General features: G+C 48.5%; 2 protein-coding genes across 2 annotated transcripts in view; both read left to right on the top strand.

Annotated features, from left to right (window-relative positions):
* The first annotated feature begins 565 nt into the window (after positions 1-565).
* On the top strand, positions 566-2091 carry LOC128431314 (fas apoptotic inhibitory molecule 1). The gene is made up of 4 exons (XM_053417594.1): positions 566-682; positions 995-1223; positions 1330-1379; positions 1612-2091. The coding sequence occupies exons 1-4, from the start codon at positions 566-568 to the stop codon at positions 1762-1764; spliced, it is 549 nt and encodes a 182-aa protein (XP_053273569.1). The 3' UTR covers positions 1765-2091.
* Positions 2092-3012: 921 nt separating this feature from the next.
* agap1 (ArfGAP with GTPase domain, ankyrin repeat and PH domain 1) overlaps positions 3013-15376 on the top strand; it is an 87503-nt gene continuing 75139 nt past the window's right edge. Inside the window, exons 1-2 of the mRNA XM_053417092.1 lie at positions 3013-3166; positions 3631-3808. Coding sequence (XP_053273067.1) covers positions 3646-3808 — 163 coding nt within the window. The 5' untranslated portion in view covers positions 3013-3166; positions 3631-3645. The remainder of the gene's footprint in view (positions 3167-3630; positions 3809-15376) is intronic.

Raw genomic sequence — 15376 nt, 5'->3', positions numbered from 1 at the left:
TTGGCCACGCCCCTTTAAATTACTCCAGAATGCAATTACTTTTTCGGGCTTCGTACATCCTGCAAAGTTTGGTTCGAATTTGAGCGTCAAGGCCCCGAAAAATACCAAAATGGCAAATTATAATAATAAAAAGAAAATCCTTGCAATTTCAATATGGACCCCCCCCCCCACCGTTCGGTGCTCGGGCCCTAAAAATAAAAATACTAAAACTTTGCTGGTTTAAGAGACTCATGAGGCCTTTATGTATCTTTGATTTAGTGTAGATGAAAAAACAAAAACTGAGGGTAAAAAGGTTTTTGGTTTTGTCTGGTGCAGAGTTCAGAGGTCAGAGGTCAGCTCTGATGATGAGGAAGATGAGGAAGATGAGGAAGATGGGGAGGTTTCTTCTGATCCAAATGCACCAGAGGAACAAACACACAAACTCAGCGTGTCCTAATTGTCTGAGATGTGTGTCGTCTCTAAGCCTCTTACATTAATTCAGCTGCTGCTGAGTCCAGGGGGACGAGGCGTCCTCGTGTTCGGCTGCAGGAGGTGATGAAGACTCTGGGACGGACGCACTGAGGACATGCTGAGCGGGGACCTGGTGGCCGTGTGGGACGTGGCGCTGAGCGACGGCGTCTTCAGGATCGGCTTCGCTCACGGCACCACCACCGGGAGACGGGTGGTCTACGTCAACGGGCAGGTGAGACGCTGCTTCGTGTTTCAAGTGAAGACCGGAGATGATTCAGAAACTTCTCCTCATGAAGTGTGGCCCCTCAGATCTGATCTCAGGCCCATGTTGAGGCCCTGAGGCTCCTCCCTCTGCTGATCAACAGATTTATCACATAGTATCTTAGTCTTTAAGAACACAGTATAAAGTGGTATTGATTACATAAATGCAGTAAAGGTACTTCAAAGTAGTATGTGAGTAAAGTACTTGAGTCTTTTACTTTCTGTATTTTCACGTTAGTAGACGATGTCACAGCTTTAAAAAATAAAACTACTTCCTCCACAGGAAGTCATCAGAAGAGACTGGATGTTCAAACTGGTCGGAAAGGAAACCTTCACAGTGGGAGGGGCCAACACCAGAGCCACCATCAGCATGGAGGCGCTGAGCGGCTTCGTCTACGAGTACACGCTGGAGGTGGAGGGCAAGAGTCTGCAGAGGTTCATGGACAACAGGACGAAGAGGACGGAGACGTGGCTGCTGCGAGTGGACGGAGAGGACCGCAGGGTGGTGCTGGGTGAGACAGACACACAACAAGGTCATCACATCCTCACAACCTCAGACAAGGCATCAAATATATAGAATGAGATGATGATGTGAACATCTTCTGCATTTCCCTCAAGAGAAAGACACAATGGACGTTTGGTGCAATGGACAGAAGATGGAGACGACGGTGAGTCACTTTATTCATGAAAACATGAAAATAAGAACTTTAGTAAACTCATTTAATCCTCACAGAGTTTTAGAAAGTTTAGTTTGACAGAAGCTTCAGTCTGAGGCAAATTCAACTGGAGATCAAATTAAATTAAAGGTCTGAAGTCAAATAAATAAAAAGCAGCTTTTACATCAGATAAATGAAGTTATATCATCAGTGGTAGTGTTATTATCATGTGTTGTGTCCTCAGGGGGAGTTTGTGGACGAAGGCACTGAGACTCGTTTCCTTCTGGGGGAACACGAGTGTTGCATCAAGGCCACAGGCAACAGGAAGAAGAGCGGCATCGTTCATCACTTCCTGTTGGATGGAGAGAAACTACCTGCTCCTGCAGAGCAACACTAACACAGAGTGAAATGCTGACTCATCATTTACTTTTCTATTTGATCATAAACGTAGAATTTGATTTTAACCACTTTGATGTGAAGATCCGACTCTGTAGACTGTCAAGAGCTTGTAGCTTTATTCTGAAGGGGCCCTACCTTTAATTTGTTAATTAGTTTTTGTGCTGCCTCAACACATCGAATATCTTTATGAATATTATGATGTGACATAAACGGCAGTCGCTGAGAAGAAGACTGGAGTTTACAGGTTTTCACCATCTTCATGTTGCTCCTGTTGATTTTCTTGTACAACGACAAAAACCTTTGTTCCAGATTCTCCGGTTGTTGTTTGTGGTCTTTCTTTGTGTTTGGTTCCATTTGTCAAATGAAACTCTGGGAAACTGTGATGCTCATTGTTTTTATGTTTTCTTATTAATGAATGAATCGATAAATCACTCTTATATTAGAATTTTTCATTCCAAGGTCGACACAGACAATATGACTGATGAAAATAAATCAAATATAGATAATCATACAGAACAGAACCACTAGAGACGGACCTAGGACCAGAGGGACCAGAGGGGCCCCGGACCTCAACAAATTTCAAGACTCAACATTAGAGGTAGAACATTGTAGAACATTACATTACATGTCTTTTTGTCCAAAGCGACTTACCTTTTTTTTAGTACACCCAACATTCATGAGGGGCCATTTAGGGGTTCAGTATCATGCCAAGGACATTTTAGCATGCAGATGGGAGAGAGAGGGGTTTGAACCGGCAACCTTCTTGTTGAAGCACCACCTTGACACATGTTCAGTGCTGAACTTCAGACACCCAGGTGAGCCATCGTGTCCAGGGATCACATGACACCACTCATCCCTCCCTCTTCAACCAGAAGCAGCAGGAGCCCAGGGACCTGATGGAGACACTGGTTTACAAAAAGAGGAATAAAGAATAAAGACACAAAATGACCTGAAAGAAACAAAACAATGATTTTGTGTGAAAAACTGTTTCGCTTCTTCCGGTTAAATGTGTCTGTAGTTTTATTGTGAAGGTCGTGCCGGAAGCGTCGCCGCTGTGCATTGCGGTGGTGACGTCACGGCCGGACCGTGCGGGTCGGATCATGGAGCAGTGCGGGGCGCGCGACGCGGGGACGATGTGCGGGACTCTGTGAAACACGCGCTGCGAACAACAACGGCGGAGCCGCACGAGCGTCCCAGGGAATCGAACAGTGACCGCTGGCACCGGGAGGAGGAGGAGCGGAGGGACGGAACAGCCTCCCCGACAAACACCCACCTCGACCCGCGGCGCGAGGAGCGAGTCGCCGCAGGAAGCTCGTGTCTCCGGCGGAGCAGCGTCTCCTCCCCGGGCTGCGGCTCCGCTCTCTGCCGGGATGTGAGCGGACTTCACCGGAGGAGCGTCGGTGAGTCTCCCTCCATGCCCCCCCCCCCCCTCCGCTGCTAGCTAGCGTTAGCCGGTTAGCGTTAGCCTCGTCACAACAAGGCCGTCCGCCGCTCCGCCTCAGCGTGAACCGGAGCTGCGTGTGAACGAGACCTGATCCGCACTGACCCGCACACACCCGCTCTCCTCCCGCACACAGATGTGCGGGGCGGCGGGTCCCAGCCCCGCAGTGTGGAGCCGGGACCGACCGGGGAACAGCTGCTGCAGCGTCCCGCTCGGTCCCTCGATCACACAGTGTGTTTGTGGAGGAAGACGTTTATTATGAATTATGAATAAATGTAAACATGTTGATGACGTGTTCACGTCACCAGGGTCCAGAGGAAACAAGTGTTCTACTGTTGTTCTGCTGGAGGTCACTGCCTCTGGTACCTGAACGCACCACTGACCATCCTCCTCTCCCTCCTCTTCCTCCTCCGGGACGTCCAGACAGCAGCAGCAGTCATGAACTACCAGCAGCATCTCGCCAACTCGGCCGCCATCCGGTCCGAGATCCAGAGGTTCGAGTCCGTCCACCCCAACATCTACTCCATCTACGAGCTGCTGGAGCGGGTGGAGGAGCCGCTGCTGCAGAACCAGATCCGGGAGCACGTCATCGCCATCGAAGGTAGGAGCACGGAGGGAGTGTGTGTGTTGGGGGGGGGGGGGTCTCTGTGGTTCCTGTGGTTCCTTCATCAACTTCCAACCGGAAGAGGAAGAGAAGGTGCTGGTCCTCTTCTTGGTCTCAGATGTTTGAGTCAGAAGCTTCCTGCTCTGCTCAGGTTGTTATTTCTGAATCACACTCGTCATGGTGCAGTTTAGTTATGATCCAGATGTTTATGTGTGTGTTGGGACCAGTGACTGGGACCAGTTGGAGAGTTGTTCCAGTAGCTGGTCACTGAGCGCTGACTCGTGGTGCCGCTCCGGCCCCCGGTGACTCACCGGCTGCTTCATCCTGGAGGAGCCGGGACGCCGGCGCTCTTCTTCTTCTGCTGCACATCTGGACGCGTCACTCAGCTCGCGTCATGTGACTCTCAGCTCCTCAGAGGGTTTGAGTCACCGGGTCAAGAGGTCCTCAGCTCTTCTGGGACAAACTGGAGCCACTTGTCCTTTCAGACGGTTTCTAAGACTCGGCCTAGTTTCCGAGCTGTGACTCACTACCCCCCCCCCAGCGCTGCTGCTGCGAGGCTCATTTGCATGTGAGGTGTGTGTGAGGTGTGTGTGAGGTGTGTGTGAGGTGTGTGTGTAAGGTGTGTGTGAGGAGGGATGGAGGTCCAGGTGACACTGACCCACTTCCTGTTGGCTGCAGGGCTCCTCCTCCTGGTCCTCCTGCTGTGAACATCACTCACTGGTTGTCTCTCTAACAGAGACGCACACTCTGGTTCTATTCGGAGAGAACAGAGAACCACAGCTTTTATTTTGTATCAACAGGAAGTTGGTTGGGTCAGATAGTTTCCTCTTTAACGCAGTTTCTCTGTCGTGTGATGGAGTTAAACACTAATGTGACATCAAGAGAACTTCCTCCTCCCAGCCTCTGTTCTGTCAGTGGTTTCCACCACAGATAGGTCACTGCTCCTCTGTGTGAGTGTAGACACACTGTCTGATCAGCCTGAGAGGGGGCGTGTCACGCTCATATGTACATGTGTGTTTAGTCAGAGAGGAGCTTCAGGAGCTTCAGGAGCTTCAGGGTTCTTCTGTCAGGAGATCGAGTTCCTTCACCACAGGTTGAGCTTGTTACCTCTGCACTCACAACCTTCATGTCTCACTAGAGGAGAGAAACACTGGAGAACCTGCTCTGCTTCATGTTCTGCTCCACGTCAGGTGTCAGCAGGTGGACATGATCACACCCGGCAGCTCGGAGGTCTAACTTCAGCTGTTAAAATAATACCTTCATTATTATGAAGGAATAATAAATCTCCAGAGTGAAAAGGTCAATTTATACATTTACACCCAAAATGTTTTTATTTTTATCTTGTTTCGTTTCCTGAGTAAATCCTCAAACTTCACATCTATACTTCAAATCTGAGTAAATGCTTTAGAGAGTAAACGATCAGAGTGAGAGGACACAGTAGAACCAGCAGATCTAAGTAGAGCCAGTAGAACCAGTAGATCTCAGTAGACTCAGTAGAACCAGTAGATCTAAGTAGAACCAGTAGATCTCAGTAGAACCAGTAGATCTCAATAGAAGCAGTAGATCTCAGTAGAACCAGTAGATCTAAGTAGAACCAGTAGAACCAGTATATCTCAGTAGAACCAGTAGATCTCAGTAGAACCAGTAGATCTAAGTAGAACCAGTAGAACCAGTAGATCTCAGTAGAACCAGTAGATCTCAGTAGACTCAGTAGAACCAGTAGATCTAAGTAGAACCAGTAGAACCAGTAGAACCAGTAGAACCAGCAGATCTAAGTAGAGCCAGGAGAACCAGTAGATCTCAGTAGAACCAGTAGATCTCAGTAGACTCAGTAGAACCAGTAGATCTCAGTAGAACCAGTAGATCTCAATAGAAGCAGTAGATCTCGGTAGAACCAGTAGATCTCAGTAGAACCAGTAGATCTCAGTAGAACCAGTAGATCTAAGTAGAACCAGTAGAACCAGTAGATCTCAGTAGAACCAGTAGACTCAGTAGAACCAGTAGATCTCAGTAGAACCAGTAGAACTCAGTAGAAGCAGTAGATCTCAATAGAAGCAGTAGATCTCGGTAGAACCAGTAGATCTCAGTAGAACCAGTAGACCCAGTAGAAGCAGTAGAACCAGTAGATCTCAGTAGAACCAGTAGATCTCAGTAGAACCAGCAGATCTCAGTAGAACCAGTAGATCTCAGTAGAACCAGTAGAACTCAGTAGAACCAGTAGATCTCAGTAGAACCAGTAGATCTCGGTAGAACCAGCAGATCTCAGTAGAACCAGCAGATCTCAGTAGAACCAGTAGACTCAGTAGAACCAGCAGATCTCAGTAGAACCAGTAGAACCAGCAGATCTCAGTAGACTCAGTAGAACCAGTAGACTCAGTAGATCTCAGTAGAACCAGTAGATCTCAGTAGAACCAGTAGACTCAGTAGAACCAGTAGATCTCAGTAGAACCAGTAGATCTCAGTAGATCTCAGTAGAACCAGTAGATCTCAGTAGAAGCAGCAGATCTCAGTAGAAGCAGCAGATCTCAGTAGAACCAGTAGATCTCAGTAGAACCAGTAGATCTCAGTAGATCTCAGTAGAAGCAGCAGATCTCAGTAGAACCAGCAGATCTCAGTAGAACCAGTAGATCTCAGTAGAACCAGTAGATCTCAGTAGATCTCAGTAGAACCAGTAGATCTCAGTAGAACCAGTGGATCTCAGTAGAACCAGTAGATCTCAGTAGAACCAGTAGATCTCAGTAGAACCAGTAGATCTCAGTAGATCTCAGTAGAACCAGCAGATCTCAATAGACTCAGTAGAACCAGCAGATCTCAGTAGAACCAGTAGATCTCAGTAGAAGCAGCAGATCTCAGTAGAAGCAGCAGATCTCAGTAGAAGCAGCAGATCTCAGTAGAACCAGTAGAACCAGTAGACTCAGTAGAAGCAGGTGGAGGACACCCGGAGACGCTCTGCACTCGTCTCTTTTCCTCTCCAGTCTTTTGTTTCCTGCTGCTTTGTGTGATTTGGGTCGGTGCTGCCGGCGGTCAGTGAACGCACCATGTGACCCAGTTAGCCCTCACCGCCCTCCAGCTCCAGGCTCCTCTCTCATTTGGCAGGATCCTACCCACATAATGTTTGTTCTCAGGTTTCAAACCGTGTGTGCCGACTCTGTCTTCTAGCAAGGCAGCGGGCCAGCTGGGTTTGGGGTTGAACTCCCTGTGGGTTCACCTGTAGTAGATGAATCCTCCTGTGAGGACAGGGGATGAAAGGAGCCCTGGAGATCTCCTGGGTTCAACAGGAATCAGGGAGTGAACTGCAGCTCGGCCTTTGTTTACCTTCACGACTTCTTGTGGCCAAAGTTCAGCTTTTCTCTGTGAATGAGTCAAATTACAGCAGCTTGGTTTTCTGCAGCAGACTTCATGGGCTCTACAGATCTGAGGTCAGTCACACATCAGAAGGATAAAGAGTCAGCTAACAAATGCAAATCCTAACTTTCTAGAATCCCAGTTATTGTGTTGAGATTTGTTTTATTGCCTCAGTCGTTATCTGGAGTCTCCTCAGGTCTCTGGACTTAAAGCTGTCAATCATCCACAAAGTGTCTCTGCCTCCATGTTGTCTGTCTGTGTGGACGTGTTCCAGGTTCACTGGGATCTGAGGTGAACGTTCAGCTCCTCGTTTCTCTTCCTCCTGTTGAAGCTGCTGCAGTTGTTATGTGATCTGCTTCAGGTTGATGATGATGATGATGGTGATGGTGATGATGATGATGATGATGGTGAGGAAGAGACTCACTTGTCTGTTTGTCACATGACGTCATGGAGCGGTTATGTAACGTGGCGTCCGCTTGACGTCCTGAAACAACGGTGACAAAGTGAGACTCGTCCACCGGGATGCTTTTAATCCAGTGTTCTACCCGTTCAGTAAACCCACCGCTGCCGGCAGCACGCCACGCTGAGATGCCTGCACCCTTTGTCCACAGCCCCCCCCCCCCACGCTGTCCTCTATGTAAAGTGGTCGTGCACTCGACGTTTCTATTTTAGCCACAGTCCTTTGTTTTCATACAGGCTTGTTTTCATTAGGCCTAATGTACGAGGTGAAGCATGAGTCATCATCAAGTACGGGGGGGGCGGGGGCGGGGGGGCATCACGCTCTAACACTGTTCCTCTGCACCAGCTGAAATCACCAGCACTGGGACAGAAGCTTTATATGACATGTGAGACCATATAGCACCAGTGCTCCCAGTGGCGTCCGAGCCACGTCTGCTGGAGCCAGGAGCTGACGCAGCCTCCGGCCGGTGGAAACACCAGACCAGACTTCACCAGAATGAACCAGTATAACTCTGACATCATCACTTCAGGACCATGAACTTCCTCCTCTTTACTTCCTGCAGCTTCCTGCCAATCATCACAGCTAAATGACGTCTGATTCCTGATTGGCTGCCTGTGACATCAGATAAACGTCAGAACAAGAAAGAACAGGTCCCAGTCCTCCCAGTAGAGTGGTGCTGTAGGTCAGAGGTCAGCGTGTGGAGCCGCAGGTCACACAGAGGTCAGAGGTCGCTCACTGCTGATACTGTGATTATCTGCAGATCACAACTTGTCCTGCGTCTGTGATCTGCCTCCAGTGACTCGTGTGTGGCACCAGTTACATCCAGATCAATAACCAGTAACAATCATGTGGTGTTTCCTGTGGTTCCCTGTTGCTGCTTGTCGTCCTGCTCGCGCTGTGTCTGTCCACAGAATCAGATTCAGCATCGGAGGGAGCAGCTGTGTGTGTGTGTGTGTGTGTGTGTGTGTGTGTGTGTGTGTGTGTGTGTGTGTGTGTGTGTGTGTGTGTGTGTGTGTGTGTGTGTGTGTGTGTGTGTGTGTGTGTGTGTGTGTGTGTGTGTGTGTGTGTGTGTGTGTGTGTGTGTTAAATGTCAGAGATGTGATATGTCCGGCTGACAGAGATTCTCTGTGTCACTGACGGATTGAAACGTATTAGAGACCAGCTGCTCAGCTTCCTGCAGCTGTTCACATCTGGCTGCTGAAAGTGGGCCTGATTCATTTAGGATATTTAATCTCTTTGTCTCGTTAACGTCACGTTGTGCCTCGGCTGCTGGAGTCAGAACATCCCTGATTGTTTCACTGGATGTAATCAGAGGTGAAGATGCAGATACATGGTGCTCATGATGCACACGGTGCAGGGAACTCTGGGTAACGTCTCCTGGCTGCCCCCAGGGTCCCATTAGGCAGATGAGCTGCTGCTCTGTTTGGATGCTGAGACGCCCGGCTGCACTCTGCTGTGAGAGGCGTCCTGTGGAGCTTCAGGTGTTTCTCTGAGGACACACGGGACAAAGACCTGGTCTCGTGTATGAGACACGAAAACATGTGATGACTCAAACATGTAAAGTTAATAACACCAGCTTATATCATATTCATAAGACTCATCTGTAAAACCTTTAGTTGAGCTGTTCCTTCAAACTGCTCGTGTCATTTCAAATAGAGTCAGTGACGTTTCCCTCACATGATCCAGACAGACCACAGACAGACCACAGACAGACCACAGACAGACCACAGACCCACAGTCAGTGGGTGGATGTCTTTGCTCTTTTGTGTCGTGAAGTGACAGATTGTCGATGTTGTCGTCTAATCTGTGTCATCGCTGACGTCCTGCTGAGTCTCCGCTGTTTGTTTCTTAATCCTGTAGCGTGGCCGTGTCATCCCTGAATCCCCCCCCCCCCCCCCCCCCCTGTCTACAAACCAGGCCACAGATTAAAACCTGCAGCCATGATACATGTCATATATCTAATAAAAGCATCTTCCTTCCTGTGGCGTCTCATTGTGTCTCAAGTCTCCAGGCTTCAGTGCTACACATGGTTTTTGGCGTCTCGCTGCCGATTGGCCGACGTGGTCTCTCCCGTCCCCCCCCGTCTGATCTGACAAACTTCTTCTTCATGTGACAAAGTAGAAAATCAAAGTCCGGCCGGAGGTAAACACCAGTGAGAAGGAGCTTAGAGGCTGTAGGAGAAGTTAAACCTGCTCCTGTGTTTGATCCCTGCAGATGATTGACCTGGTCCTGGTTCCACAGCCTCGTCCTAGCTTCATGTCAAACGTCTCAGACTGAATCAGAGACGTTAGCGTCTGATGTCTCTCACACTCATTAAGACAGAGGCCGGTCTGGTGCCATCTGAAGGTCACTCTTTGATCGTCTAACTGGCCTGAACCGTTTATTTCATCCCTGTTTACGTCCCAGAATCCTTCACTTTGAAGTCTCCACTGGTTTGTGGACGTCTCGTAGTCTGAGCTCAGATCTCTGCTCAGAAAGTGAGAAGGGACAACGTGGACGGACACCGTGGACAGTGAGACTCCAGTGTTTCCCCCAGTAAATGTCTCAGTCAAGGTGGTAAGCAGGTGGCGGTGCTGTTGGCGTGGTGCGCAGCGATGTTGTTGGCGCGGCGCGTAGCGGCGCGGCGAAAATTTTTGGGGGTATTTTGCTCAAAGATGCCAGTACGCATGAATGAAATAAACAACTGTTGATGAGACTATACAACTATGAGAGAGAAAGAAAGAAAGAAAGGGAGGAACTTATTTGAAATCGGCCGTGCGTGCCTGTTTGTTGTTTATTGTTTTTGATTAGGGATGTCCGATATTGACTTTTTTCCGATATCCGATATTCTCCAAATTCTTAATTTCCGATACCGATTTCAACCGATATGGTATACCGATATACATATGCAGGCGTTTTTTCCCCCAGACTAATTTTAGGTCCCATCACATTATTTTCTGCCATACATTGTCTATAAAAAAATAAGGAAACTACTTCAACTTATGGAAAAGTTCCATATTTATTAACATTTTGTCAACAGATTGGATCATCATTCTTTTCCTGAGATCATCCTGACAATGCCCATTACAACTAGGACAAATCTGATTTCTTCACAAATTGTAAAAAAACAAAACAACAACATTGTTGTCCTGTACAACTTCATACAGCATTTAAAGTAAACATGTGTAGTGTAGGACAGCCTACTGAAAACAAATTTCTATGAGGTACAACAAACAACACTTTTGGAATGAGGTAAAGTGCACACAAAGGAAATAAAAGTGCAAAGATATAGCCTAGAGACAGACTCAGTCCTTAGCCCATTACTTGGACTAATACAGTATTTGTCAATTTAAAATATAAACTGGGCTCAATCAGCCCTGCTAAACATGAGCAAAAACACAACCTGTAATATTAATGTGGTGTGCAATAAAAACAAGAAAGGCACACAGTTCAGTTCAAACCTTCCAGAGTAGTAAACAAAGTTCTCCTTTTGTCCAGAAAATGATGCTGAAAGATTGATGGGCCATATGTAACTGTCCATAACTTGGCTAAAACAATCATTACAAATATAAACCGTTTCTTTCTGCCCTCAAACAACATATTTTCAAAGGCACATGTGATCGCTTGTGCCGTGTGAGACCCACGGCACTCTTGAGAATGAAGCACAGTCTTGACGAGCTTAAAGTCCGGGTCCAGCCATTGAGCCGTCAAGCTCAGCATGCTAACCTGGCTAACGCTTGAAGACCAGATATCTGTCGTGAAGCTAATGGCTACAGCATCAGAAATTAGCTTCTCGACGTGTTCATAAACAACACTGTACAACTCGGGGAGGCAAACATCAGAGAAATACTTGCGACTGGGCATGGCAAAGCGCGGCTCGAGGAACTCCACAAGTTTGCTGAATCCGGCGTCTTGCGCGATTGAAAACGGCTGATTATCCAGTGCAATGCACTCCATGATTTTTTGGCTGATAGCTTTCGCTCTCGGGTGTTCCTTGTTGTATTTCATTTTTTTTTCTGCTGACTGTTTGAGCGACAGTTGCGTTGTTTTCTGCAGGGAGTCCTTTCCTCGTTGTTGTTTTGCCTTACTTTGCTGCAAAAACGCTTCGTGTGCCTCGGGGTGGTTCTTCTTAATGTGACAGATTAAATTCGAAGTGTTGAATGACGAAGCCTTGCTCCCCCCTCGCATGACATGCGCCTCACAATCTTTACAAACCGCAAATCTGCTATCCGCAGGTGAAACGTTAAAAAAATTCCAGACCGCAGACATTTTGTGAAGCAACTAGCGGGCAACCTGTTAGCCACACTAACCACACTCTTCTGTTGTTGTTTTGGTTCCAGGTGCGGTTTGTTGATGTCATCAATTGCGCGCCGGTAAATGTCAGGACCCAACAAGCAGCACGGCAGCACAACCCAGGCATTATAATCGGTTTTCGTTATCGGTGGAAAATCCGATAACGATATGAACAGATATTAAAAAAATAGGCTAATATCGGCCGATATTATCGGCCGACCGATATTATCGGACATCCCTATTTTTGATTTAACAATATATAGGTTTAGAGAAATCTGGCTTTCAGAACTCAGTGCCTACCCACTCACTGACCTCACCGCACGTCACTGGCGGTAGATTGACAGGTGACTATGATAGACTATGCAACAATATATTCAACCACCAGATGTCGCCGTCTCAATTACACTCAAAAAACTTTATTGGCACGACTAATGTTGTAAACAGTATTACCTGAGTATTATCAATGCCATTTTTTTTTTTTTTTTTTCAACTTTTTTTTTTTTTTTTTTTTTTTTCAATACATTGGTAGTCAAGGCGGGGCCCTAGTCTTGTTAAGGCGGCCGCCTTAACAAGATAGTGCTGGGGGAAACCCTGGACTCCAACAGACTGAGGCTGGTTGTCAGAGCAGTGGCGTGTAAACAGGGGAAATGAGTCTCTCACTTCCTGATCATGTGACCAGCAGCTTGGTCTTCAGAAGGAGCCACAGCTGCTCCCTCAAGGTGAATGTTGTGTTTCATGATGAAGGTTCATAGATCCAGACTGAACCAGGAGTCTGCAGGTCTGAACCGGACCAGGTGGGAACCAGTCCTGAATAAATACAGGTTCCAGTTTGTCAGGGATCCAGATGCTCAGACTTGAATCTGTGTCCTGGTCCCAGCAGCTGCAGCCCCCCCCCCCCCCCCCCCCCGTCTCTCTTTACTATGAGGGGAAGCTCCAGACACTGACCTGAGCAAAACAATAGGTCGGGTGCGGATCTCATGCAGGTATAAAAATAGTTTCCCGGCTCAGCGGCTTCCTGCCACTTCACAAAGGTCTGATACTGGTTTGAGCAGAAAGACGTTTTCAAACCAGTCGAGTCCGATGACGAGGCTCAGACGAGATGAGACAGAAAACACGTTAAACACAGAGGAGGTTCTCCTCCTGAGGAAGATCAGAGCGAGGCAGGAGGAGGAAGTGGGGGAGGGGTCATCTCTCTGTCCCTGAGGTGGCTGATGTCACTTCCTGTTCATCGATCGGCCTGCTCACAGAGGAGCTGACCTCTGAGCTGACCTCTGAGCCGACGCAGAGCGACTCTCATTCTTTTATCCATCGAGTCTCGTTGTGTGTTTCTGCAGCAGATGCTCCATGAACCCTCAAGGCCTCGCCTGCTCCACCGATAAATGATTCAGTGACTAATTCATCTGACTCCACCAGCGAAGCCTCATTAGAGCAGCTCCCTGTGTGAGTGGAGGGATCGTTGTTTCCAGGTTCACGTCCTTCTCACCAAACTCTGCTTCATCCACATGAACAGGTTCAATCCCCAGAAGCTCAGAGGAAACCGGAGACACTCAGACCTGCTGAGACGTCACTTCTCTGAGGTCGTAAACCTGACGGCAGAGAGAGAGAGAGTAGTTTGACTCCCATCTGTCCCTCTCTCAGAAAATCAATCGTCCCCTCTTGTCCTCCGAGGTCTCAGGTCACCATCTGTGAGGAGGACGACCCCACCTCCTTTGTTTTCTACTGGTTCTGCTCACCGACTGTGTTCTAACATTCATTCTTCTTCTGGTTAAACACTTTATTCATTTACCAGTTGTGTGTCAGTCCTCTTCACATCCTGACAGAACACACAACCTGCTGCTGATGCCTCTGACCTCTGACCTCTCTGCGCTGGATCAATAACAATCACACCAGTGAACCACTAGTCCCTGGCTCCTGCTCATTGTTAGATTAGTCGTTACACACGTGCATATGAAGCCTTTTACATTTTCACTTTTTACGACTAAGTGTTAATCAGAGAAATACAATAATCACCACTTTGATCTGTTGATGTGTTGCTTGGTAAATTTAACCCTTTAGTCCACTTCCCCATGAGATGTGCTCCTGTTGGTCCTTCTCCTCTGAGGAGGCTCCTGGGTTTGAGCGTCTCTCTCTGTGGGGACAGCGTCTCTCTCTGTGGGACAGCGTCCCTCTCTGGTGGGGACAGCGTCTCTCTCTGTGGGGACAGAGTCTCTCTGATGGGACAGCGTCTCTCTCTGATGGGGACAGCGTCTCTCTCTGTGGGGACAGTGTCTCTCTCTGATGGGGACAGCGTCTCTCTCTGATGGGGACAGCGTCTCTCTCTCTGTGGGGACAGTGTCTCTCTCTGGTGGGGACAGCGTCTCTCTCTGGTGGGGACAGTGTCTCTCTCTGTGGGGACAGCGTCTCTCTCTGGTGGGGACAGCGTCTCTCTCTCTGTGATGGGACAGCGTCTCTCTCTGTGGGGACAGCGTCTCTCTCTCTCTGTGGGACAGCGTCTCTCTCTGGTGGGGACAGCGTCTCTCTCTGTGGGGACAGCGTCTCTCTCTGTGGGGACAGCGTCTCTCTCTGGTGGGGACAGCGTCTCTCTCTGGTGGGACAGCGTCTCTCTCTCTGTGGGGACAGCGTCTCTCTCTGGTGGGGACAGCGTCTCTCTCTGTGGGGACAGCGTCTCTCTCTGTGGGGACAGCGTCTCTCTCTGGTGGGGACAGCGTCTCTCTCTCTGTGGGACAGCGTGTCCCCAGCGGCCTCACGTAGACGCTTCATGTTAAGTAAGGGATTATTCATCTGCCTCAGCCTTAGTCACAGATCAGCGCTGACCCCCCCCCAGCATCAGAGGGCCCCGGGTCCTGGCAACTGGACAGAGTCACTGGCACGAGGACACCGTTAAGGCTGTAAGCTGTTTACCAACACACACACACACACACACACACACACACACTCTGTTAGGAAGGACAGTTAAAGGTAGATGTGACTCTGTCAGTAGTTCTAGCTCTGGTGTAGCTGTTGTCTGTCGTTGACCTTTGACCTCTCTCCTGCCTGCTGCTTGTGATGTCTGTGATGTGAGTTTGCTCGGCAGGTGTCTGTGGATTTAAAAAAAGAAAACGCTGCCCTGGTCTTTTCTGCTCCACCTTATGGTCAGAATGTGAAAAGGTCTGAGCACTGTCTGTTCGGTTGAGGCTGGAATCAACTCTACGATTAAACAAATGTAAACAGAGTCTGGTGCTGTTGTTGTTGTTGTTGTTGTTGTTGTCGTCGTCAGACTGAGGAGGTTGTGTTTCCAAACAAAGCTGCTCTGTTGTGTGTGAGTGTTTGAAGAAGACGATGGAGGAGGACGAAGATTCAAACTGAAGCCGGCTCTGTGTGAGGCAGAGAGGAGGAAAGGGAGCAAGGGAAGGTTGGAGGAAGCACGGGAAGGAGAGGAAAGTGGATCCCTCCAGCGGCGCCTCCTTCAACAAAGCATTGTGGGAGAAAAATAAGGCTTCTGTGAAACG

The sequence above is a fragment of the Pleuronectes platessa genome, chromosome 24 (genome assembly GCF_947347685.1).
Source record: "Pleuronectes platessa chromosome 24, fPlePla1.1, whole genome shotgun sequence".
NCBI classification, from domain to species: Eukaryota; Metazoa; Chordata; class Actinopteri; order Pleuronectiformes; family Pleuronectidae; genus Pleuronectes; species Pleuronectes platessa.
The sequence above is the reverse complement of the archived record's forward strand: the minus strand, read 5'-3'. Positions and strand labels throughout refer to the sequence as shown.